General features: G+C 50.6%; 2 protein-coding genes across 8 annotated transcripts in view; both read right to left on the bottom strand.

Annotated features, from left to right (window-relative positions):
* The window catches only part of ralgapb (Ral GTPase activating protein non-catalytic subunit beta), a 34,629-nt gene extending 17,856 nt beyond the window's left edge, over positions 1-16,773 (bottom strand). For 4 of the 7 annotated variants that reach the window (XM_030357968.1, XM_030357977.1, XM_030357987.1 and 1 more), the window contains exons 1-17: positions 16,621-16,773; positions 15,375-15,595; positions 13,458-13,660; positions 12,847-13,013; positions 11,435-11,621; positions 10,081-10,212; positions 9,129-9,307; positions 7,719-7,784; positions 7,252-7,269; positions 6,981-7,135; positions 5,975-6,200; positions 3,300-3,501; positions 2,759-2,926; positions 2,242-2,356; positions 1,565-1,712; positions 1,144-1,208; positions 687-831 (exon numbers count right to left, since the gene is read on the bottom strand). In XM_030357968.1, coding sequence (XP_030213828.1) covers positions 687-831; positions 1,144-1,208; positions 1,565-1,712; positions 2,242-2,356; positions 2,759-2,926; positions 3,300-3,501; positions 5,975-6,200; positions 6,981-7,135; positions 7,252-7,269; positions 7,719-7,784; positions 9,129-9,307; positions 10,081-10,212; positions 11,435-11,621; positions 12,847-13,013; positions 13,458-13,660; positions 15,375-15,551 — 2,353 coding nt within the window. In that variant the 5' untranslated portion in view covers positions 15,552-15,595; positions 16,621-16,773. The remainder of the gene's footprint in view (positions 1-686; positions 832-1,143; positions 1,209-1,564; positions 1,713-2,241; positions 2,357-2,758; positions 2,927-3,299; positions 3,502-5,974; positions 6,201-6,980; positions 7,136-7,251; positions 7,270-7,718; positions 7,785-9,128; positions 9,308-10,080; positions 10,213-11,434; positions 11,622-12,846; positions 13,014-13,457; positions 13,661-15,374; positions 15,596-16,620) is intronic. The other 3 variants (XM_030358006.1, XM_030358022.1, XM_030358014.1) reach the window with 1 other exon arrangement.
* A 727-nt stretch (positions 16,774-17,500) lies between these two features.
* Positions 17,501-26,269, bottom strand: part of vwa1 (von Willebrand factor A domain containing 1) — a 15,517-nt gene continuing 6,748 nt past the window's right edge. Inside the window, 6 exon segments of the mRNA XM_030358035.1 lie at positions 17,501-18,718; positions 19,493-19,804; positions 22,938-23,213; positions 23,844-24,188; positions 25,909-26,101; positions 26,103-26,269. The exon segment at positions 26,103-26,269 is cut by the window's right edge and continues 198 nt beyond it. Of these exon segments, the coding sequence (XP_030213895.1) occupies positions 18,690-18,718; positions 19,493-19,804; positions 22,938-23,213; positions 23,844-24,188; positions 25,909-26,101; positions 26,103-26,269 (1,322 nt within the window). The 3' untranslated portion in view covers positions 17,501-18,689.

Genomic DNA, 26,269 nt, shown 5'->3' with positions numbered 1-26,269 from the left:
CTTCTGTCTATATTCTAGAACATTATCATCTTTGTGTCCACTCCGACATTATATCGTGTGACACATGGTTTGTATGACCTAACCCTGACCAGTTGTAGAGTGCAAATTAAAGCGAGCTCCAGGAGTGATTTAAAGATCCAATTCATATTTAGCTCAGGAGTCAAACGACATGACGGCTGTGTCATTTATAATTTGGTTCCCGTTGCATCAGTGCGACTACTGTGGTAAAACACACGGCCCTCCGGAGACATAAGGTGTGTGCAGGACTCTGTGTTTTTTTTTAACATTTTAACATTTGCATTTAAACACTTTAATATTTAAATAAGTAAAAGTACTGCCCACTTTATAATTTATACTTTTTGTTCTGTTTTTCATTACTTTAGAATTTACTTAAGCATCTATTTTTGTTTTCCTTTACACTACCTTGTGTTTTTATAGTATAGTATTATATTCAGTGTCTTTCACTGCTGCTGAGCTGTAACCCACGAATTTCCCCTCCAGGAGGGGTTATAACGTTTTATCTTATCTAAAATAACACATTTACTCTGAGCGCCTAACTCCCATCCAGTCTCCCCGAGCAGGCGGCCACTTCCAGCCACCAGCCCGTTCCAACGCCCCCACGGACGTGGACGTACAGCCCCGGCAGGGGGGGGGACCTCCACGGCTGGCGGACGGCGCCTGCCTACCGTAGTCTCTCAGCAGGGCCTGGGACGGGCGCTCAGAATCGGGGCTGGTGGGCTCCACGCCGCCCCCGCTGTTGAAGCTGACGCCGCTGTTGGTGCGGCTGTGGCTCTGGTTCCTGGAGCCCGAGTGGCTGCCGTCGACGCTGCCCTGCGGACGCAAAGAGAGACGCACGGACCTTAGGTCGCGACAACCCTGGAAACGCGTGGGCCGACGCACAAACCTTTAGTCGCGACAACCCTGCACACCCAAGGGCCGACGCACAAACAAACCGACAACCTCGGTTCATGGACACTAATGCCGCGCTTCGAACCGGCGGTCGACTTCGGCCCAGCACGCCTCACCACTTTGGGCGGTGGGAACGCGAGGTGTGGTCATGAGTTAAGACTTGGAGCAGCAGGAGGTAGGAGGTACATCTCCTTTGGCCAGTGCGTGGCTTCATTTGTTGGGGGTGAGTCTCACCGTTTCATTCTGTGTGCCGATGGACTCCAGCAGCGCTGAATCCTGGACGATGTTCAGCATGGCACCTGAAATCGGGGACAAACTGACGTTAAAAAAGTTTAATTTGATTACTCTCTGTATGCATTACATTACACAGAGTAAGCCGTGTCGGTGGGAACTACATTACCCAGAATGAGCTGTGTGTTGGTGGGGAGGACTACATTACCCAGAATGAGCAGTGTGTTGGTGAAGACTACATTACCAAAAATGATCCGTGTGTCGGTGGGGACTACATTACCCAGAATGATCTCCGTGTTGGAGGGGACTACATTACCCAGAGTGATCTGTGTGTCGGTAGGGACTACATTACCCAGAATGACCTGTGTGTCGGTAGGGACTACATTACCCAGAATGACCTGTGTGTCGGTGGGGACTACATTACCCAGAATGAGCTGTGTGTTGGTAGGGTCGGTCTCCGTCTGCAGGGCTCCGATCAGGACATTGACCAGCCGTAGCCTCAATGACAGGAAGGAGACGGGCTGGTCGTGAGGAGAGCTCTCCTCCTCGCTGAACTTCCCCTCCAGCAGAACCTTCAACACAGAGCACTGTTGATGCTTTGTATCGTTTGACTTAGAACTAGCATACGTTATAAGGGCAGTATAGTACAGTAGTAGTATAGAAAAGTGGAGTCAAGTAATAGTACAGGAGTGGTAGTATAGTCAAGTATTAGTACAGGATAGTATTAATTTAGTATTGGCAATACAGTATATTATCTTGTATTAGTACAGTATTAGTAAAGTATTTTCAGAGTATAGTATCACCTCAGTGTATGATTATTTACTACTAGCATAGTAAGTGAAGTATATTTTTAGTTTAGTTTCCTATAGTACCTACCTCTGAGTTGATGTTTATTAAGTACTGGTATAGTATGAGTAAAGTATACTCATAGTAGAGGACCCTATAGTACCGAGTCCGACCTCCCACTTGACGTTTATTTAGTATAGTAAGAGTAAAGTATACTCATAGCAGAGTAGCCTATAGTACCGACCTCTGACTTGATGTTTATTTAGTATAGTAAGAGTAAAGTATACTCATAGTAGAGTAGCCTTTAGTACCGACCTCTGACTTGATGTTCCCAAAGTGGTGGGGCAGGGGCAGCATGGCCAGCAGGATGTTGATGGACGCCCTCCGCAGCTCTGTGGGGTTCACGTACATCTTGAACTTGGACAGCTCCCTGAGGAGCACGGGGCAGAAGGTGAAGGTGAGATGCATGCTGGGTAGATCCAGATTTGAACTCTCACACATGTTTGGGGGGGGGGGGGGGGGGGGGGGGCACTCCCACTTGTGATGTCACGAAGGGGTAAGATTTAACTGAAAATCTACATTAAAAACTACTTCACTACTACTTTAAAAGACGTGCATCCCTGAAACCTGGTCAGAATATACGATCGCATCGTTTGACGACGGAAATGCTATGGAACATTCTGGAGTCAAACCGTCGTAATATAATTCCGTAACCGAGATGGAAATGGCATCATCAGTCAATGAAAGTTGACTATCCGTTACTCGGCCAATGAAAGAGGAGTATCCGTTCCTCAGCCAATGAGAGAGGAGCATCCGAGGCGGGCTTCCTCACCTGTCTGGGAGTATGGTCTCCAGCGCGGCTATGAAGTAGGGCACCACCACGTTGATGCCCTTCAGGTCGGAGCAGAAGAGGGCGGAGGAGTTGAGGATGATGGAGGCCAGCACCGGCCGGCAGATGAAGTCAGAGATCTGGAGGCCCTGGATGAGGACCATGTAGAACCTGCAACCCACAGGGCGGAGGGAGGGAAAGTTCAGCACTGCCAGTGATTGGTCCATCATGTACCATTGAGTTATTGATACATAGAGAGGCTTCTAACCTTTTATCCTTAATATTATATGTAAGCATCTTGCAGGGATTTTTTTTATATACACTTGGGAGAAAACTCCAATGTAGATTTTGGACCTCCAGCATCTGAAGAGGAAACTGCCTCAGAGGCTCAAGGATGCTTAATACAGGTAGACTGCTGACACAGGGGTTCAAACCAGCATCCTGCTGTCTCATCTACCCCATCCTGCCCCAGTCTATCATGATGTCCCTTGATGCTGGGGTTACCTGGACAGGTAGAAGGGTGGCGCTCTAATACTAGGGTTACCTGGACAGGTAGACGGGCAGGATCTCCTCGCCGGTCTTCTTGCTGCAGAAGATGCGGCAGAGCGTGCCGCAGGCCTCTGCGCGGCCGGCCTCGTAGCTCTCGGGAAACTCGTTGGCGTCGAACATGGGGTTGGACACCATGGAGTCGGCTGACATCTGGGACCCCTTCCTCCTCAGCTCCAGGCCCACCTGGGTGGCGATGGCTGCACAGAGACACACACACATCAAGAGGACCCTGCGTGGGGCGGGCCCGGGCGGGGGGGGGGGGGTGACAGTGGGACAGGTGCACACCATGGAAGAAGCAAACGGAGGGGGGAAAGTATACTGGGGGGTATGCACACACCAACAACAACAACGACAACAACAACGACAACAATAACTGAAGCGGACGAAAATAAACCGACCGTGAAGGTGCAAATCAAAACACAGACCAGGACACTTAATAAATCATAAAGAAATGTTAAGAACGGAGACTTAAAGGACAAATGCTCACTCACGCCATAAAGTAAGGCAAACCACGAGGGACTTCTGACACAAAGAGTTTGCCACAAAAGTATGCCTGCCAACCCGGGTATAGTGGTTATCCCCACAGAGGGGAAAACTATGGGAAAGTGAAAGTGAAACTAAATCCGTTTAAACGTCTTTGAAAAACATTCCCCAAGCTGCAAATTCCCTGTGTCAGTGCCCGTGCGTCTGGGATGACTCCGCGGTCACCGCCAAGCCACAGACCATTCACGTCATGCATTGAGGCACCAAACCAATGGATTCGCAAACTGAACTCAACTAACAGTACATAACCAAATCACACGGAACAAAAAACTGGCTGAACAATGCTGAGCTTGCTCGATGAGGCGTGTGTGAGGGGGGAGGGAGGTGAGTGAGAGAGAGGGGGAGTTGTTAGGTGATGGTCTTGGATCAAATCAAAGATTAGTTGTGGCAGAAAGGAAAGAAGAAATTAAAAAGGCTGCATTGTCACAAACTGGCGACAGAATGATGTTAGGTGGAGGGGGGAGTTCAGATGATGTGGCGAGGGTGTTGGTGAGAACCCTCCCACCATCTTTGGGACGTTGTTGACGTAATGCGGACGGCTGTGGCGTATGACAGGAAGTAGCGTGTGTGCGTGTGGATGGATACAGGAAGTAGAATGGATGACAAATCATTAGATGATCGCGACAAAAGGGTCAAATAATAGAAAAGGCAAGGAATTGATCAAGAACTGACTGAAAGTCAAAAGAACTGCCGCTCCTACTTACAGGATTTATAAGAAAGGAGAATTTGGATAAAAGAGGCTGTAAGATAACAGAAATAGTGAAGAGACAGAAAATCAAAGCAGAGCCAATATTTTGGGCGTCAATTCATGTCAGTGATGAATTGTGTTCATTCGTTGTTTTTTTGTTCTCCTCAATGGATGACCTTTGACCCTTCACTGATACACCAATCAGACACATGCATGCAAACAGTCCGAATGTCCAGAACTAGAGAAGCGTGAAGATGGCCCACCCTCTACGCCCAATTTATTTTCTTTCCCATACCACCTGAATGGTACTTGTGTTTTGTATCTCTGTGCGTATGTGTGTGTTTTCCCTGTAAAAATATTTAAAAAATGTTTAATAAAGTTGAAAAACTATTGCTTGGGCAATAATTATCCAAAACAATAAATAAAATAATAAATAATAAAATACGCAGCATTATGAAATAAAAACGTCTGAGCGAAACTCATTAAAACATACTTAACGTTAAAATGTTTACTATGGTCTTGGTTGGCAAAGACAATTGAGATCCTGATGCAGTAAAAAGTAAGAGTAAACTGATCTAAAGAGTAGAGCGATTATAAAAAGTGTTTGTACACACTGTACTGAGTATTATGGGATGCATGCAACGCCACCCGTCTCATCTGGTCTGACGAGCGGGACAGTTTGGAACGATGGTGTTTGAATGGTACCCCCCTCCCCCCCCCCCCCCCCCCCCCACACTCACACAAAGCAAGGTAAAGAGAACGAAACAGAGGAACCAAAACCAAAGGCCCAACCATAACAACAGTTAAAAGGAGACGCAGAACAGAAGGGAGACAGACAGACAGACAGACGGGACCGACACACAGCGCCACGGAGACCCGTGGTGAACCACGATGACGTCCCCCCACCCCCCATGCAACACACAGACAACTGACGTCGCCGTGACAACCTATCGTCAGGGTGGATGAAACTGGAGGGGACCGCTGCAGCCTCTCGGTGAGGCTGACGGAGGCGAACGGGAGTGTGGGGAGCAGAGGGGGAGCGAGAAAACCAGCTTGTTTTAATTTAAATTATTTAAATTCGCTCAGGCTGGCTGATGTCGCCCGCCTGCAATGTTACTAGAGAGGGAGGCTGGGGGTCAAATAGGGAACCTTTTAGAGACGGACCCCACGCAATGCACTGTGTGGACTACGAGGGGTGGGGGGGGCTCCGCGACACAGATCACCATGGAAACCGGCCTGATTGACAGCACGGCACGGCTTGACGGCTCGTTTCATCCTCCCTTCCGGGGCAGCGCTAAGCTACGCCGCGGGGGGGGGGGGGGGGGGGGGGGGGGCTAGCCAGGACGCTAGCTCCGGCTAGCCCCCCCCCCCCCCTGCGTCGTAGTTTAGCGAGGGGGGGGGGCTAGCCGGGACGCTAGCTCCGGGGCGGGGCTACTTACCGGTCATGCTGGGGTCGCGGCTCATGCCGCTGTGCAGCTTGCAGTGCACCAGCGCAGCGTCAAACAGCCACTGGCCGAACAGGTTGAGGATGCTGTTGACCTTGGGCCGGGCCGAAGCGGGGAGGGGCCGCGACTCCCAGCTGGTCTGGTTGGGGCTGGACAGCAGGGTGGGCGACGACGACTGCTGCTGCTGCTGGGAGGCTTTGGTTGGTTGGCTCCCGCTGGCCTGAAGAGGGGGGGGGGGGGTGGAGAGGGGAGGGTCAGTGAGGGGGAGGGACGGGTGGGGGGCGGTCAGAATGGAGATGAGCAGTAGGCTGTTGTGCACGAGTTGAGCTCGGTTGATTTACTTTGGCTCCTTTGCTTTAGGGCACCGTTACAACGAGGGCGAGACACAACACGATAGGCTGTTAAAGTGTTGTTGTGGTAGAGTACCAATAACGTCTATTGACTTTGGTTTATCCGCCGTTCATCTAAGGAGGCGATCGACCCTCGTAAGCGTGACACTTTTGGGTCTGTTCTTACTTAACGTTGTTATTTCTAGACTATGAGCCTGACATACGACAGAGCATGTTTTCCTGTCGCACTGGTTCATCAGAGAGCTCATTACGACCTTCACGCCTGGTCCGACGAGCCGTACGGAAGCTTGTTGTGTAAACACGTTGTTTTACTGTAACACGAAGCCCATCTTCCATCCAACACGGTTCCTCTTTTATTCCGTACCATTTCACATCAGCTGGAGGAAGTAGAAAAGTCGAACTAAACTCCCACGCTCACACCCGACTCGCTAACACAGCAGCACCACCACCACCAAGGTCATAATCCAGAACACCCTTCCTCCCGCCACTAGAGGGCCACTTACGTGCATGTCCTCTGTTCATAAAGAACGCCCTTCCACCCTTGCTCCCTGGCCCCGCTGCCCCCACCCGGAGTCCACCTGAACGGCCTCCGACCAGAGGGCTCCGGCGGACCCACGCTAGACCCTACACCGCGACGATGCGACACCTACACTGGAGGAGCTCTTGCTGGTCGTCTTGGTGACGGCCGTGTGTCGCTGCTTGCGGCTGTGAGGGGGCGTGGTGTTGTTGACCGAGGGGGGCGGAGACATGCTCAGTCTGTTGACGGGGGTGGGCGGGGCGCTGTCCGCTCTGGGCCGGGAGATACCTGCGGGGGGGGAGGGGAAAGGTGGACGCAGACGGGTGTTAGGAAAGGTACGCATCGATTTGTTTTTTGGAGGAATGATGGTTTCTTTTTTAATGCTTTCATGTTTGTATTTTTACCTTGCTGTACCTTTGTTCCTGTTTTTTTGCACACACACAAGAACATGTTTTGGATAAGTGAGCAAAGTCAAATGTATTTAAACTAAATCTTGGTTAATAGTCTATAGATTGTGCATTACAACTTAATGCTTTGGGTTAAATTAATGTTTTGGTATTGATACAGTAGTAAGGTTAGTTAATCCTGTTAATACAAATCACACACCTTCCCCACAAGATCTTCAATGGTTGTTCGATTTTGATCCCTGTTATTAACCCATCTTGATTCGATGGATGTCCATATATTTTGTGCTGTCGATGCATCATCTCGTTGGTGAAAAAACAAAATCGACACGGCTGGAGCACAAAAGATTCATGCATTCACTCATTCACCACCATCTTCATCATCATCATCCTCATCATCATTATCACCACCCAGTCACCCCGAATCACATTTGCATATCAAAATGTGCGGCCGTCGTTTTTAATACCATGAGGAAGGCCGGGACTGAAAGAGCTTGCTCTCTTGCTCAGCTCTCTGAGCTCAACAGAGACACCTAGAGGTCGGGGAGAGAAGTACATGCCAACATGCTAACGCGTTACAAGCAGGGAACACTCACACTTCGGCCCACTACTGATGTAGCTGGGACCTGCTTTAGTCCCCACAAGCACAGCGTTGGTTTTGTGCATCATCTCATACTCACCGAAGTGAGTATTGAACCATCATGGGACTGTATTTAGTAAGATGTATTTGTAACAAATATTTTGCAATTAGTGAAATTAATACGCAACATAGGTAAAAGGTAGCATCCCAACCAAGCGGGTGGCGTTTGCATCTTGAACGCTCCCCGTCGTGTCACACTGTTGTTTGAATAAATACCTTTAAATTAACACTATTTAATGTAACTTTTATTGCAGATTAAACATACTACTCGTACATAAACATACTACTCAACGCCTCTTGAACGCTACTGTAAATCCACCTGTTACTACGGTCCAACCAAACGGATAGTCGTCTCTTGAACACTACTCTACATCCACTTGTGAACTGTCTCTTAAACACTAGCCGCGCCCCATCTCCTGAACGCTACTCTACATCCACCACTACAATGTCCTAAACACAACCCTGGTTTAGCTCTTGAACGCTACTCTACATCCACCAGTACCCTGTCTCTTAAACACTAGCCGTGGTCCATCTCCTGAACGCTACTCCACATCCACCAGTACCATCTCTTAAACACTACATGTTGCCCATCTCTTGAACACTACTCTACGTCCACCAGTGTCCTCTCTCTTAAACACTAGCAGCGGTCAATCTCCTGAACGTTACCCGTCATATCACACAGTCGTTTGAATAAACACCTTTAAATTGAAACCAAAAATAGATAGGAAATAGATTTATTTTAGATTGACGAAATAAACATACTACTCTACGCCTGTTGAACGCAAATCTAAATCCACCTGTTACTACGGTCCAACCAAACGGTTAGTCGTCTCTTGAACGCTACTCTAAATCCACCTGTTACTACGGTCCAACCAAACAGTTAGCCGTCTCTCGAACGCTACTCTAAATCCACCTGTTACTACGGTCCAACCAAACAGTTAGCCGTCTCTCGAACGCTACTCTAAATCCACCTGTTACTACGGTCCAACCAAACGTCGTCTCTTGAACGCTACTCTAAATCCACCTGTTACTACGATCCAACCAAACAGTTAGCCGTCTCTCGAACGCTACTCTAAATCCACCTGTGAACTGTCTCTTAAACCCTACATGTTGCCCATCTCTTGAACACTACTCCACATCCCAACTGTCTCTCAAACACTCGCCCTGGTCCGTCTCCTGAACGCCCCCCCGTCCCCGTCCCCGCCTTACGGTACAGGCCGCGGGACCCCCTTCTTACCCAGGAAGGCGTCGACCAGCCGGCTGACCCCCCGCATGGCCCTGAAGAAGATCTGGGGCAGCTGCTTCAGGCAGGGCAGCAGCACCACCTCGTGAGGGATGCCGCTGGAGCTCAGGAACTGCTCCTGGAACTTGGGCGTGGTGCTCACGATGGCCGGGTTGCTCAGGTCCACCGGGTTGCTATTGGAGACACATGCAAAGTATGACGGGCGCGCGTGTGTGTGTGTGGGCGTGTCTGTTTTTGTTTGGTTGTTATCCGGGAGGGAGGTGTTTTGGCGTGGGGGCTATTTTGACTCCTCATTGGAGTTATGGCAATATTGTGTTGTCTCGCCCCGGGCGATTTCAGGTCAGCCCAGGTGCATCCTGGGACAGCTGGGCCGAGGGATGCAAACGAACACGGAGGGGATCCACCGGTGCGTGCGTTGGAGTCCTTTGCAGCGCAGGAGACCGATGTCACGATCAACAGCAGCAGTAGCACGCCCCCTAAAGGGCGCGCTAGCCACCCACTAGTGGGACGTTTCTGGGTCATTTCCATACATTTGCATCACGTCAGGGAGGTGAATGAAGCTCTGTAGAGTGGCTCTACCCCTTATCACACAGCCCCCGCAGACAGACTGTCTGCGGGTCCCAGATGAAGGGAGGAGGAAACGACCGCTTTTAAAAAAGACTTGTGTGTACCAACACACTGCCTAGTGATTCACAGCAAGGAGCCAAAAGGGCCGTAAAACACTCAGTGTGGTGCGATTTGCACCTTATCGCTGAGACATGGATAATAGCAGCGGATGTTGACAGGGTTTAAACGCTGTGTGAGGAAGCAGACACACAAACGTGCACGTCGGCTCAGACGTGAACATGGGGTCAGGAGGTCAAGAAGATGCCGTGACCCTGAGGAGGCCACATCTTCTCGGACGTGAACATGGGGTCAGGGGGTCAAGGCGAGGGCGTGAGCGTACCTGAGCATGTGCAGGAAGCGGTACCAGGTCTGAGCCACGCAGTCGTTGTCCATCTCGGCGGGGATCAGACTGGCGTCTTCATCGGGGACTTTGAAGGGCGGGAAGGAGGGGCCGTGGGTGAACCGCAGCAGCCTAGGAGAACCCACACGGACACCGTCACCACCGGAGAACCAACACGGACACCGTCACCACCGGAGAACCCACACGGACACCGTCACCACCGGAGAACCCACACGGACACCGTCACCACCGGAGAACCCACACGGACACCGTCACCACCAGAGAACCCACACGGACACCGTCACCACCGGAGGACCCACACGGACACCGTCACCACCGGAGAACCCACACGGACACCGTCACCACCGGAGAACCCACACGGACACCGTCACCACCGGAGAACCCACACGGACACCGTCACCACCGGAGAACCCACACGGACACCGTCACCACCGGAGAACCCACCCAGACACCGTCACCACCGGAGAACCCACACGGACACCGTCACCACCGGAGAACCCACACGGAAACCGTCACCACCGGAGAACCCACACGGACACCGTCACCACCGGAGAACCCACACGGACACCGTCACCACCAGAGAACCCACACGGACACCGTCACCACCGGAGGACCCACCCAGACACCGTCACCACCAGAGAACCCACACAGACACCGTCACCACCGGAGAACCGCAGGCTACGGGGAACTATAAAGGTCATTGATCACAAAGGAGAAGCAACCGCAGCTGTTCAATGCAGAAGCATATGTTGGCCTAGTTCCCTGTTCTGAATCTATTCCAACTGGACAGAATTTAGATGAAAAGTGTTTTCCCTCTATTCATCTCTATCTCTCCTGACTACTTAGTACTCAAGAGCGGATTCTTTGCTTATTTTGTGATTTTTTATGCACTTGAGAGTTCTTGGCACTTTTTGGTGAATGTCTCCAATGTTGAATGCACTTACAGTAAGTCGCATTAGACATTTATTATTGTGTTGAGTTGAGCGACACAGGTAGTGGTGCTATCAGTCTGCCTGTCATCATCTTCACCAACAGTAGCACCACCACCATCTTCATCATCACCACCACCACCACCACAATAATCACCAACATCACCACCATCATCACAATCACTACCACCATCATCACCACCACCACCACCACTACCCTCCACCACCACCACCCCTCCTCCTCCAACAGCACAACCACTACCACCACCACCATCTTCACCACCAACATCATCACCACCATCATCACAATCACCACCATCATCACAATCACTACCACCACCACCACCACCATCATCACCACCCCCCGCCCCCACCACCACCACCACTCCCACCCCCAGCCCCACCTTGAGGTCAGGGCGCAGGCCACCCGGCTCCACTGCTCCACCACCGGCGGGTGGTGTCTCCAGTTGACCAGCATCTCGCGGGCCGTCTTCCAGTAGGGCGGCGTCGGGAAGCAGCGGGCGCAGGCCAGCAGCCACACCTCCAGCAGCACCGCCATCAGCTTCTCCGCCAACTTCTCCGCCACGCCCACTGGGTGGAGACAGGGGGGGGGGGGGGGGTAACGTTAGAGTCATGCACACCGGGTCCAGCACTGTCCCCCAGCACTGTATGGTTAAGGCGGCCTTAACAACCACAGGGCCCCGCCTTGACTACCAATGTATAAAAAATTACAAAAAATATATATATATTTTTTTTTCTTTTTTCTGCATTAACAAAGTACAAAACTCTCGTAGGGTAAGGAAACATACTTCCATCAGGTACAAAGAATAAAGATAAATAATGCAATGGTAATTCACTGTTCACAACAATAGTCTTTTTGAATGGAATTGAAAATAAAATAAAAGCTATCTAAAAAAAATGTAAAAAAAAAACATTAGTTTTGAATATTGTAAAAGTTAAAATTGCACAAACTCTTTGTTTTTGCTTCAGTCGTTATTTCGACAATGTTGTTTTAGCACTCTATTTATTTTATAAATATTTGTATAGTTAAAATTGTATAGTTAAAATCTAGTTACAGGTGTTATTTTGAAAGCTGCTTATTTATAATAAGTTATTATTATTTAATACCAAAGAAATAATTGTTGAATCTAGTACAAAGTCTGAAGTCTATCGCACAAACATGCATAGAGCTAAATCCACAAGGGAGAGATTTGGAAAAAGATAGAATAGGAATGAGTGTTACTCAGGAACATCCGCTCAGGGAAGAGTATTGGAGTAAAGAAATGGATTCTCTGACGACTGAAGAAGGCTCCTTGGAAAGGCAGTACTCGGGAAAAGGGGTGACGTCATTTCTTTGGCGATAACCTAATATTCCTTCAGTAATAAAACTGCATAAACGGTATCCAGTGGGATACGGTATAGAGAGAATTTATTTTTAATGTTGGCACAAAGATTGGTCCTGTTCAGCACTTTGTGCAGCAGTATTCCCAAATGTATGTCTGAAGTTTCCGATTTGTTTAAATGTTATTTAATTTGTTTCTCGTTCTTGCGTCGTTTTCCCCTGTAACTCACATCCTATTGTCGTTTTGTGCGAAAAGCGCTTTGTAAATAAAGATTGATTTGATTAGATTAGATTGAGGTCAAGTCAGGCTCCACATCGAGAGCTACAGACTGGTAAAGCAGCTGTACGGACATATCTCTTGTTCCTTCAGGCCTTTCAGCCAATGAATCTTATCTCAGATGAGGCTCATATCAGCGCACCCAGAATGCAGCACAGAGTCAGAGCTCCTTGTGATTGGCCGGGGCCGGGGCTTACCTCCGGTGGTGGGCGGGGCCAGCAGAGTGTCGTTGACACGCAGCAGGAAGAGCAGCAGCACCTCCCAGGTCTCCCTCACCATGGAAACGGACTCTCGGGCCAGCTTCTGGACCGCCGTCAGCACTTGCTGACACAGCCTGATGTGGTTCAGGCTGTGCTGTTCGGGCCTGGACGGACACACGGACAGAATCTGATTACTAACCCTTACCCAATCATCCCAGGGGGACCTTCTTTATTTCTCGATGCTCTGGTCGAGGTAGAGAGGACTGTGTAAGGCAAGATCGTAAAATGACCGGACGATCAACACCAGTGTACAGCAGGGCAATACAATGTTTATAACTATTGCAGTTTTAAAAATAGCGTCACTGTTTCCAGTATTGCGGATTGGACACGCCAGTATGAATGGACTCCATTAATACAGTGCTTTCCTAACAAGTGGCCACTCAAAGGGCTTTACAATATCGCCCAACATTCACCCATTCATGCACACATTCACACACCGACGGCGGTGTCAGCCATGCAAAGCGACAGCCATCTCGTCGGGAGCAGTCAGGGTGAGGCGTCTCGCTCAGGGACACATCAACACTCCAGGGATCGGACTAGCTTCCTACCTGGGCAGGAAGACGTTGTAGAGGTGCTTGAGGATGGTCTGGATGTACAGGTTGGGCTCCTTCACGACGGGCGTGGGCATGGAGTCCCGGGGGGCCACCAGCGCCATCATCCAGTCGGTGTACACGTCCACACACAGCTTCACCGTGTCGCCCTCCAGGGGCAGCGTCAGGCCGTAGCACAGCACCTCCATGGTCCACTTCACCTGGGGGACCACCGCCAGGGGAACAGCATGAGGCCCTCTGCGACTCCCTCCACATTAAAAGCCCACGCCCCTGCACTACACAATAAAAGTCTGCACATTGCAAGTTTTATTGTGTGTAATTGTTGTGACATGCTTGCCGGCTGCCGCTACATCATAACACTGTATGCTGTATGGAATTGAATGGTGAAGTGTATTTCCTTCTGTCTGTTCATCTCTCATTGTTTGCAATTAGCTTCATCAGCATGATCTACTGCCTATCTAGACTACTGTATTTACTACGTTACCCCCCTCACTAGATGCTTTTCTTCCCCAAGTACCTTGAAGTGAATTGCTTTGTTTTCTTTAGTTACATATCATTATTGAACTAGTAGGGGTTTGGGTCAAGAGTGGCTCCACATGCGGACACCTTGGTTCTGACCCAGAGCGATTTGGCTGGGAGCAACCTCACCACCACCCCAGACGTGGATAGTATAACATTTCATTATTCCCAATCAGGAAATTCATAAAGCACTCATATCCTATCTCTGGCTCGCTTAGTGGTGAGATGGCTCCCAGCCAATACCTTTAGGTTCTCTGGACTATCCTTCAGTCAGCGTTATTGTCGTTGTAAAGTCCAACGGAAATATGCGGTAAGCATCCAACCAAGCAGAAAGTAGCATTTACATTTAGGGCATTCAGCAAACGCTTTTGTTCAAAGCAATTTACAATAGGAACAATTAGCATCAACTGCAGGTGTATGTCGTGACCGAGTGCAGGGTTTCTCACAGCACTTTACAGCTTCGACGGCCGCCTATGCAACACACTTACGCCACCTTAACTACCACGGGCAAAAGTTAATATTGTACAAAAGTATGAATAATCTCAACTTAATTTACTCTCTCAGGCTACAGGGCAACACTCTGCATGAACTAAGCATAAATGGTCCACTCCAGGAAGGTCAGACAGTGCCTCCCGCCCCCCCCCCCCCCCCCGGTCTGACAGCAGACCCCACCACCTTAAAGGGGACCTATTATGCTTTTTCGACTTGTATGACCTATAAACGTTGTTATAATGATTAATAGTCATGTTTAACCTTACTAAAGTGTCAAATAATGACATACATGCGTTTCGACGTATTCCCTGCTGACAGTCTGGGGTGGCTGTGCAGAGCGCTAAACACTCGGGACAACGATTGCGATTCCCTTGTTCACATTTCCGGGAAACATCTACGTAGACGTACTCCTGCCACGCCCCCGTATGCCTGGACAAATCTGCCCGCGAGCGCACTCCAAGGAAGGTAACTAATCACAACGGAGTTGGGTTGGCAGGAGGGGGGCGAGGGGGCGGAGAAGGACGAAACCGAGCGTTGACAGAGAATGCTGAAAGCGCCCAGATGAGAGGAAGAGTTTCCCGAAAATCGACATCGTTTTTTTGTGTATGGTTAAACATGACTATCAATCATTATAACAACGTTTATAGGTCATACAAGTCGAAAAGCATAATAGGTCCCCTTTAACTAACTTATTTTCTGCTGGAAGCTCTGGAGTGCAAACATTAGTATGAATCTGGTCTTCTGGTGACACGTTGTTTCATTGAAACGGCCTCAAATCAACCACAATAACAACCATCTAGCATTAGTCCACACACCCTCATCCCCGGGCACATCCTTTGAGCGTGCGAAGCCCCACTACCCTCCTCACTGCGGAGGTGTTCTCCTCCACCTACGGCCGCTCACCTCCTTATCCGTCTTGAGGATGTTCTCCGTGGCCACGGGGCTGACGGCGGTGCCCAGGGGCTTGACCACGGCGTTGGCCACCTCCATGCCCACTCCGGCCGGGTAGGTGTGGAGGACGCTGAGGTGGCCCTGGTCGCTCTGCACCACCAGGTGCAGGGAGCGCCACTCGGAATACATTCTGCCGGTGTCCGCGACGCTGCTACGCACACCTCCTCCTCCACCTGCAGGGACAGGTTTGGGTGGAGATGACTTTGTCAGGCTTGGGGTGGGGTGGGTGGGGAGGGGGGTTTCTGTTACGCTGGTCTGCTCGAGATCAGGACACACAGAAGGTAGAGGGTATGCACACTTTTCCGGTTGAAGTGTAGCTTTGTGCTTTAGACTAGGTTACCTCAAGACACAAAATGAAGATGGTGTGAAGGACTTTACTGAAAGACACTTAAATTTGAGATAAATGACATCCCTCAAATAGCCATCAATATAACTAACAGAAAGACTATATGCACACTAGAAACCTGTGCATATCTACAAAGAACTGTAAATAAAAAATAAAAAATGTGTGCAACTGCATCTAAACACAATTTTGGAAACACACACACGAAGCTGTGCATAACGCATGCATGTTCATCAAGCGCGCGCACACACATTATGGAAGAAGAAGAAGAAGAAGAAGAAGAAGAAGAAGAAGAAGAAGAAGAAGGTGCATAGAGCAAAACCAGCCTGACAGTTTCAATGTTAAAACGAATCCAGCCCAGACCCTCCGCAGTGTTTGTGCGGGAGCCCACACGTCCTCACCCGGTCTTCTGAACGTGTACACGGCGAGAAACAGCCCAACACACAAGAGTCCCAGTGAGCAGGAAGCTGATCATGAGACGGACATGGACATCCTCTCCTTCCTAATCCTGGCTAATGACGTTAGCTAAAGTTAGCCGCCGACCTGCCCCGTTTAAGCAAACGAACTGCCTTGATGCCCCCTGAGGGGCGGCCGAGCACCCCCGGGGTCCCCCCGGTTAACGCGTTGACCCCCGTAGTGGTTCGACCGAGCAGCCCGTCGCGGTGGACGCTGACAGCTCGTTAGCATTCGGGGGCTAGCTGGTCGGCTGACATTAGCTCCAATGGGCTGTCATTCCTGCTAGGCGACTTAGCCGTTAGCTTTAGCGGGCTAGCGGGAGCGGAAAACAACGGGTTTTATCGTTTACAATGGAATAAACCGGAATGGGTGTGATAGCAAAAGAGCACGGACACTTACAGTTCGTACGTGCTTTTGTGTTCCAGGTCAGAGCGTTGGAGTTTGCATGTCGGGAGGTGTGAACGGTCGCGATGCAGAGGGGAAAATGGCTTGAAGCTCCGCAGCTAACGGAGTCCAACAGAGCCTGAGCCGAGCGCCCCCTTGTGAAGTGTTGTTGTAACCACACGGCCAGCATCACAACAGAGCCTGAGCTGAGCGCCCCCGGGTGGAGTGTTGTTGTAACCTCACGGTCAGCGTCGCAACACACTGCGTCTGAGGCCTCTGGAGCTCTGAGGGGACGGTGGTGCGTTGGCACGGCTGGGGTTTATTAGAGCCGTGCAAGTCAACTGGAACAACTAAGTTGAAAGAGAACTGGCAGGTCTCTCCTCCAAAGGACTGGGCAAATAAAAAAACTAAAAAGCTAAACTGAAGTAAGGTTTTACATTTGGAATATTCCAACTGAGCCTTTTTGATTTTCTGTTTCTACGTTTTCTGTCACACATGGAATATCTCCCTAAGAGAATCCCCATCCAACTTGAACAGGATCAACTTAAAAAGGAAAGGAAAGAAAACTGTTTCCCAGGGATATGCATTGAAAGTGAGGCAAATATCCAAAGTCATGTGAGGTATTGAAGGATTAAACTAATAAGAGTAGAAAGATAAAGCTATGAAGATAACAATACTGAATTTGGATACAAGATCAGGTACATTTGAAATTGTATTGTATAACGATTGCATAGGTTTTATAGGAGTGTGTGTGTGTGTGTGTGTGTGTGTGTGTGTGTGTGTGTGTGTGTGTGTGTGTGTGTGCGCGTGTGTGCCCACGCGTCTGGCGTGCGTGTGTGCATGTGCACATCAGTACATGTGTCATCAAAGGTTATTAAAGACAAGAAGAAAAACGAATTAGTTATTATTTTTATTATTTTAATACAAGTTCCTGTTAAATATCTGTGGTGATATTCTCACTATAAAACCAAAGTTCAACCTCAGCTGTAATAACTATTGGTTCCCATAGGGGGCAGCAAATACCTATTAACAAACAGCCTGCCAACTGCCTTCCGTTTGTGGAAAAACAACGTAGAAATGCATCGCATACTCGTCCTCTAATGGACAAACACATTGATGAGTAAACGTGAATTATAGATGTAAAAGCATGTGATATTGAAAAGAATACCTTTGCTGATTTAACTGTGTAGCCTTATGTAGTTTTTGTTTGTGTTTGTGTGCTAAGCCCTTCTTTTTATGTTTGTGTAGGCCAACTATTTTACAAGGTTATTCAATCAAGGTATAAAAGCTGTCCTGAAGGCGATGTTATGAGGAAAATGGTGTGTGTGTGTGTGTGTGTGTGTGTTTGGCATCAACAAGTTCCCAGAGATATGGAGCATATGTCAGAAGACAGAGAGAATATTTAGGGCTTAAACGTGTAACTAATCAGAGAGAATGGATCTCAAATGTTCTCTATGCATTCACCAGATTAGAAATAAAATGATTTTCGCATGGAATCCACCATATGCTGTGGAAGTTCAAATCAGATCTTGCTATGTTAGAATGCCAGACCATTCTCAGCAACACACACTCTTCAGCTTTTACACATTACAGTCGCATTGACTATTTCCACCTCTTTATCCCTTTGACACAAAGCAAATATCTGCACAATTATATTCCAGATCCAAATATTTGCTTTGTCTGAAGGAAAGACGGACGTCCATAAAACCCTATCTCTCCGTCTGCATCCTCCGGCAGTATAATATTACATTACTCCTTCCCTCCTTCCACTTTATGATCCTTTTTTTTTTTTTCCACACCTAGCAAATATTTGTACAATTATATTACAGGTACAAAACAGGTGAGCCGTCGTGAGGCCGGGTGGCCGCGAGTTGAGCGCCAAGACTCAGCGGCTCAAGGGCGTGCGGTAAGTGTCTCTGGCGTCGAACCCGCACCGCGCTCGCCAAAGCACACACGTCCATGAAAGGAGCAGAGCGGGAGAAAAGGGGAGATGAAACATCAAGATTCTTCTCCTCTTCCTCATCGACGAGCCTCCATGTTTGGTAAGGTGCTGAGTCAGTCTGGGGGGGGTTGGGGGGGGGAGGTTAGGACTGGTGGCCGTACACACGCGCATCTAGAGCACACACACGCACGCATAGGGAGGGAGAGGGAGGGGGAGTGAGAGGGAGGGAGAGAGAGAGGGGGGAGAGAGAGAGAGATCAGTCGATGGCAATCAGTTTGACACATTATTTAAAAAACACTGTTTACATGAGGCTGTAATCTTAAGTCACAGGAGCTAGTAGGCTAATGGTTTCTGCAGAAAAGGTTCTTGGTCTCCAATGTCCGCGGCCTGCCTGGTAGTATCCCTAGCATCATCTCCCTAGCATCGTCTACATACCATCGTCTACCTAGCATTGTCTACCTAGCATTAGCATCATCTACCTAGCATCGTCTACCTGCTTCACATTGACTCACGCATCTAAAAATATAAATACTTGTGTGTGAGAGTAACGGTGAACGACCGACTATTCACTAATTGGAATATGGCACACGTGAAACTTCCTAGGATGGCGCAATTTGATTGGTTCGCTATCTCGGGATATTAGGCAATATCCCATGATTGAGATCTCAAACTCGGGATATTGTTTTCAGCACGTGACGGTCGTCTCGTCACGCTAATAAAAACGAATAAATCCTGGCAAAAAGTTTTATCTTGATTATTTTTGGAGTGTTCATGTGTGGTATATACTAAAACAATTATTCACCTCAGGCTCCGTGAACAGTGAGGAATACATTCCCCACAGTTCACTTCGCCTTCGGCGAGTAAGTGTTGTACCGCTTTTTCCCCATTGTGACCTCGTGGCGTCCCTTCTGTCTCCTGCTCAGGTCAAAGGTCACGACCCCTCACCTGTGTTGAACCGGGCCGTGCAGCAGAGGCCGTCACCCCGCGCGGCGCGGTACACGGGGGACACGCACACCCGGGCGGCGGGGGGCAGCTGGTCCAGGCGCGTGGACAGGGCGCCGGCGGGCAGGTAGTGGGAGGCGGAGGGCCGGGGCGGCGGCGGCGGCGCCAGCAGGGAGTTGGAGTGGCCCCCCGGGGCGGCGGCCCCCTGCCAGGTCAGCCAGTAGCCCCGGACCCCGTCGGCCTGGCCCCGCCAGTCCACCTGCACCGAGCCGCTGCCCACCGCCGTCAGCTGGAGGTCCGTCAGGGCCGGCGCCGCTGGGGGGAGAGGGCGGGGTCGCAGGGTCAGAGGTCGGGTCGGAGGTCAGAGTTCAAGTTAAATGGTCTGCCTTTATACAGCGCTTTTCTAACCAGTGGCCGCTCAAAGCACCTTACAATACTGCCAAACACTCACTGTATCCCTCGAGTTACAGTTTCAAACAGTTTTAAACCCCTAACCCTAGCACAATTAGGACCAAGGAAACACTTCGTACACCTCATTACTTCGGAGAAACCTTGAGCAGGAACACAGAAGAAGTGATCCCTGCTTCCATCGACGGTTATGAGGCCAATAGGTGGCAAACTGGGCAGTAAACACGCCAAACAGAGGATAAGTAGGCGTCAGTAGTTGGACGATATGAGCGGGTGTTTGTGCTGTTGTGTTCATGCCAGGTGATGTGATTCTACTGATTAGATTAGAGTAGATAGATGATTGAGGAGGACGTTGTGAGTAAACACATGCCAGCCTCTTCATCTAGGGAACCTTCGATCCGACAGTCAAAGCAACGCAGGCTTTCGCTTTCAGCGTCTGGGAAGCATTTTTTGAACCGCAGCAGGAAAGACGTAACAGGGACTGGTGCCATGCCAGTCCTACAGGGCGTCTGGCGCCCAGATGTGTAGCCGAGAACCACCGTCTACCACATGCGGCTGTTCCACACAGAGGTATAGTTCACCCTGAGCAGCACCAGGTCATACAGGGAGACGCTGAGCGTTGCTCACCTGGGTAAGGTGAAGGTGAACCGAATGCATCGCTCTCAGTTTCATTAGAAGCATTTTGTCTGTGACCTCCGATTCTGAAGTCTCATGTGGGCTAGTGTGGGACTTATCATAATGAACAGGATAAGGAAATGGGATAATAATAAACTGGGCTAGTCTAGGACTGGTAATAATGTACAAGATAAGAAATTAAGATAATAATAATAAACTGGGCTGGGGTAGGACTGGCTATAATGAACAGGATAAGGATAATAATATGACGATAATAATTTGAAACGTCAAATAATAAAGGACATTTGTGTAGCACTTAAAAAGTGCTTTAACCTAAAAAAAAACAAGGAATGACTGAAGGAATGGGATCAATAGAGGCAGGGAAACATTAACACGAGGAGGGCAGAGGGGCGGGATACCGATCAATAAAGACTGATACTGAACTCTAACATACTGAGAGAAAGAATTCTGCCTTCCATTCCTTATGGTCAAAAAAAATCCACTAACTAACCCACCTCTCTCTCTGTCTCCCTGTCTCTGTCTCTTTGTCTCCCTGTCACTCTGTGTGTGTGTGTCTCTCTTTCTCTCTCTCTCTCTCTCTCTCTCTCTCTCTCTCTCTCTCTCTCTCTCTCTCTCTCTCTCTCTCTCTCTCTCTCTCTCTCTGAGAGAGAGAGAGAGAGAGAGAGACTCTGTCTCTCGTCTCCTTGAGAGAGAGAGAGAGAGAGAGAGAGAGAGAGAGAGAGAGAGAGAGAGAGAGAGAGAGAGAGAGACAGGGAGTAGTCAGGGAGACAGAGAGACGGAGAGAGAGACAGAGAAAGAGAGAGAGAGAGAGACAGAGAGACAGGGAGAGAGAGACAGAGAAAGAGAGAGAGAGAGAGAGAGAGAGAGAGAGAGAGAGAGAGAGAGAGAGAGAGAGAGAGAGAGAGAGAGAGAGAGAGACAGGGAGTAGTCAGGGAGACAGAGAGACGGAGAGAGAGACAGAGAAAGAGAGAGAGAGAGAGACAGGGAGAGAGAGACAGAGAAAGAGAGAGAGAGAGAGAGAGAGCGAGAGAGAGAGAGGGAGAACTCAGGGAGACAGGGAGAGAGAGAGACAGAGAGAAAGGGAGGAGACAGGGGGCCAGCTGTGGCGGAGCAGCATCTAGACAGCTGTCACAGAGGATGAAGCCAGCACAGTGAATATAATAACATAACGACCCTACAACCCCTAGGTCTCCCCGGGGGGATAATAGCAGTGTTTACACTAACACCATGTATATACTGTAGCGGTGAACGCTACACAAAGACTAGGAAGGGTGTCACGCGTGCCGCTGGCAACCTGCCCGTCCGTACGACGGGAGCCAAGTGTTACGCTGAAGAGTCCCCATTGTCTCCCTGTTGGCCCACGGCCACAGAATCCCAGAAATGTCCTCATCACACACAGAGGCGTTCAGCGGCACAAAGATGCCCGCCACAATGATGTGTGACATGACAAATATTTGCGTTGAGAAAAAGTAACTTTTTCTCTCAGAGGCCTGGATGTTAAATAACTATGCAAGTGTGATTTTATCACCTTACAGACGTATAATATATAATATACGTACCTTGTATGTAAGAAAATATATCATGTATTATATCAAATTTTTGAAAAGTATAGATGAAGTACGGATACAAACCAAAGCTTTTATGAATGGCTCTCTACTGGTACGGACTGGTTTTATTTCCCCATAACAGTCTTTGCGTCCCCATAACGCCCGAACAGGCAGCTGTGGAAAGCTGGCATGCCAATGGAAAGTGAGAGGAATTCAGCTCCTTCAGCGCTGTTCTGTTGTGTGTTAGTGTGTGTGTGTGTGTGTGTGTGTGTGTGTGTGTGTGTGTGTGTGTGTGTGTGTGTGTGTGTGTGTGTGTGTGTGTGTGTGTGTGTGTGTGTGTGTGTGTGTGTGTGTGTGTGCGTGTGTGTGTGTGCGTGTCGGTGTGTGTGTGTGTGTGTGTGTGTGTGTGTGTGTGTGTGTGCGTGTGTGTGTGTGTGTGTGTGTGTGCGTGTGTGTGTGTGTGTGTGTGTGTGCGTGTCGGTGTTTGTATGTCTGTGTGTGGGTGTCTGTGTGTGTTTGTGTGTGTGTGGTTGTGAGTGTCTGTGAGTGTGTTTGTGAGCGTGTGTATGTGTGTGTGTGTGTGTGTGTGTGTGTGTGTGTGTGTGTGCGTGTGTGTTGTTGTAAGTGTGTGTCTGTGTGTGTGTGGTTCTGTCTCTGTGTTCGTATGTGCGTGTGTGGTTGTGAGTGTGTGTGTCTGTGTGTGTGTGGTTCTGTCTCTGTGTGTGTTCTTGTGTGTTTGGTTATGAGTGTCTGTGAGCGTGTGTATGTGCGCGAGTGCGTGTGTGTGTGTGTGTGTGTGTGCCGACCCGTCCCGCGAGGGACCCACCCTGACCCAACAGGGAGGCGGGGGCTCCTACCTTCCTGGGTGCAGGCCTTGACGGATAGGGCCCGCTCCCGCCCAGAGGCGTGGCGCGCGCTGACCGTGACCAGGTAGGTGGTGTCAGGGTGGAGGTCGCGGAGCAGCGTGTAGTTCTGCCCGCCGGACACCGTCAGCGTGTGGAGCTTCCCCGTGGGGAGGGCGGAGTACTCCACCAGGTAGGAGGAGACGGACTCTGGCTGGAGTGGACCCCAGCTCACCTTGATGCTGGTCTGGCCCGACTCTGAGACGGTCACTGTGGCCGGGCTCAGGACCTCTGGGTGGAGGGAGAGGGGGGGGGGGGGGGGGGGGGGGGGGGGGGCACCATCAGATCATTAATCACAGTCGACATACCACATGATCGCTGAACACTACAGCGGTAAGTTGATCATCGTCGAGATTAAAGAGCTCCCATCTCCCAGAAAGACTCACTTATTCAGAGTCCACACACACAAACACACACCCCTCACTTATCCACACACACACCCCTCTTACCCACTTATTGTACGTTGTACGTCCGTGCACTTAACCATAGTACTAAGCGTCGCGTAGCGTCTTATCCTAGCTATCTTCGTTGCATACGGGGAATGGGTTAACCTAGCGATTGTTAGTGCTTGGCACTTGGTTCTACGAACAGCCTTACTGTACGGACAGCGATATATATTGTTTCTCTTTCTTCTGACAAATGTACTTATTGGAAGTCGCTTTGTATAAAAGCATCTGCCGAACGCCCTCAATGTTAATGTCGATGTAACCCTGCGATCGAACCTCGGACACAGACCAATCCGAGTGCTACACTACAGTCATGCTAATCTTCAACGGTTTAATTAGCGTGCGTTAGCGGCGCCGTGTGTGATGCTACCGTGACGCTAGCCGTCCGATGCTCCGTAGCGGAGGGGGCTCGGACCTGGCTTGGTGGTGAAGGTGACGGAGATGGGGGTGAGGACGTCCTCGTTGGACTCGGGGGTGAGCGTGGCCCGGTAGGTGGTGTCCGGCCTCAGGCCCGTGAGCACGGCCGAGCTGATGTCCGCGGGCCGCACCAGCCTCTGGTACTCACCGCCCCCCTGGCTGGGGCTGGTGCCGGACCCCCCCCCGCCGCCGCCCCCGGTCCCTCCCCCGGCCCCGCCCGTCGGGACCGGGCCGAACCGGATCTCGTAGTAACCCCCCAGCCCGGCCAGGACCGGGCGCCACTGGAGCTTGGCGGAGTTGGTGGAGACGTCGTGGACGTTGAGTCTCCGCGCCCGGATGACCTCTGGGGAGGGGGAGGAGGGGGAGGAGGGGGAGGAGGAGGAGGGGGGGAGAAGGGGGAAGAGGAGGAGGAGGAAGAGGGGGAGGAGGAGGAGGAGGAGGAGGAGGGGGAGGGGGAGGAGGAGGGGGGAGGAGGAGGAGGAGGAGGAGGAGGAGAACACAGAGGTGAGAGAACATCTGGAGCTGCTCCCCAGCGAGGACAGTGGTGGAGGGAGGGACGTTTCTACTGCTTTTCCAGATTTCCTGGTCACCCATTGGGTCTATTTCCCCTGGTGGCCATCTTGGATCCATCTCGGTCCTAAACGCTAGCTGGGTTAGAACCAAGATGGCCGCTAGGTGAACCATGGGGAGCATGTTTATTATCCATAAGTATATTAGCCTGCATTAGTCTGAATCAATCTTTATTAGTCTGTATTAGTCGGGCAAGATGGTGCTGAGGAAGCTAATGGATCTCCAGACGTCAATACCAGAGTCGGCCACTAGGAAACGTTTTCCCGTAGCCAGGAGGCTTGGAGGAGACCCACAGAAGGTGTTACCACCACCACCACCACCACCACCCCCACCAACACCACCACCCCCACCACCAGCATCCTCACAGCATGACTCACCACGTATCCAGTGGTGGGGCTCTATCATCAGACAGGTAAATATAGGCTCCAGACAGACAGACAGACGGACGAACAGAGTTAGACGTCCCCGAAGCATTAGTAACGAATCGAATGAGAAGACTTGAAATAGTACCGACACCTAGCAACCTAGTGACTAATCTAAGAGAGACGTGGTCTAGGAGGACAGCATCTCCTCTCTACCCCCCCACCCCCCCCCCCCCCCCCCCCCCCCCCCCCCCCCCCCAACGGGCCACGCGATAGCACCACACTGCGTCTCTTATGTCGTAAATAACCCATATTTACTCGCCGTGTCTTAAATATACATCCATACACCTTCCCAAGAAGTGGGAGAGGGAGCACTGGGACTAAATGTCACTACAGCTCGGAGTTGGATCAGGCCTGGGCTATAAATACACGTCAATATGCGGCTATAGTAGAGACAGGGGGGGGGGGGGGAGGGGGGGGGGGGGAAGTGGCATCATTAGGCCGTGAATAGACCGACCGATCGCCTTACGGTTCGCTCCACCACCACCCACTGTCCCCCGCTCGCCTCCCCGATCCTCTGTCTTCACGGACATGTCAGGAATGAAAGAGGGCGGGGCTGGCAGGGCGGGGCGGGGCGGGGCAGGGCGGGGGGGGGGGGGGGGGGGATTCCATGGCAACCCTGTTGAGGGCGCCATGGGAAGGCTTCTTAATGACATCAACCCTTCTTGTGTCTTGATGACGATGCCGAATTACGGGAACTTCTTCAGGATTTCTATTTCTGTTTTCGGTCAAACTGTTTGGAGTTTTTTTCATCACGGTTTGTCGATTTTTCTATTCTATTCTATTCTATTGTATTCTACGCTTTTGCTATATGCTCCTATTATTTCCACGATTTTATATTCTAGATTAAAGGGTTTTATTGGTCTGGTAACAGCACCATCAGCCCTTTAGATAACACCTATAACCAATTGATTTCACACACGGCTGGAAGGTAGATCAAATTGGCCATGAGGTCCAGGTAACAGGTGGCGACCGACGAGTTAGTGACGGTTAGTTAGTGGTCGAGTAACGGGGTTAAAGTAAGCACCGGTGCCTGGTAACCAAAGAGCCCCCCCCCCCGCTCCGCCTCACCTATGATGGCCTCCCTCAGGTCCTCGGTGATGATGCTCATGTCGTCGATGTCCACAAAGTACAGGTTGTTCTCGATGGGCGGGCTGACCACCTGCCGCAGCACCTGGTAGTTCCCGTGGCCCGTGGACACCAGCAGCACGGCCACGCCCGCCTCGCGCAGCGCCGCCATGGGCGCCAGCACGTTGCCCGGCTTTCACCCCGTCCGTCAGCCACACCAGCACCCTGGGGAGCTCCGCCCGGGCGCCCCCGCGGCCCCCCGGGGCGAGCACCCAGTCCCGGGCCATGCGCAGCGCCTCCTCCGTGTTGGTGTCGCCCCGCAGTGGCTGCGTGCGCCGCAGCGCCTCCTGCAGGCCGTCCTGGG

Source organism: Gadus morhua, chromosome 1 (genome assembly GCF_902167405.1).
Source record: "Gadus morhua chromosome 1, gadMor3.0, whole genome shotgun sequence".
In the NCBI taxonomy this organism is placed as follows: Eukaryota; Metazoa; Chordata; class Actinopteri; order Gadiformes; family Gadidae; genus Gadus; species Gadus morhua.
The sequence above is the reverse complement of the archived record's forward strand: the minus strand, read 5'-3'. Positions and strand labels throughout refer to the sequence as shown.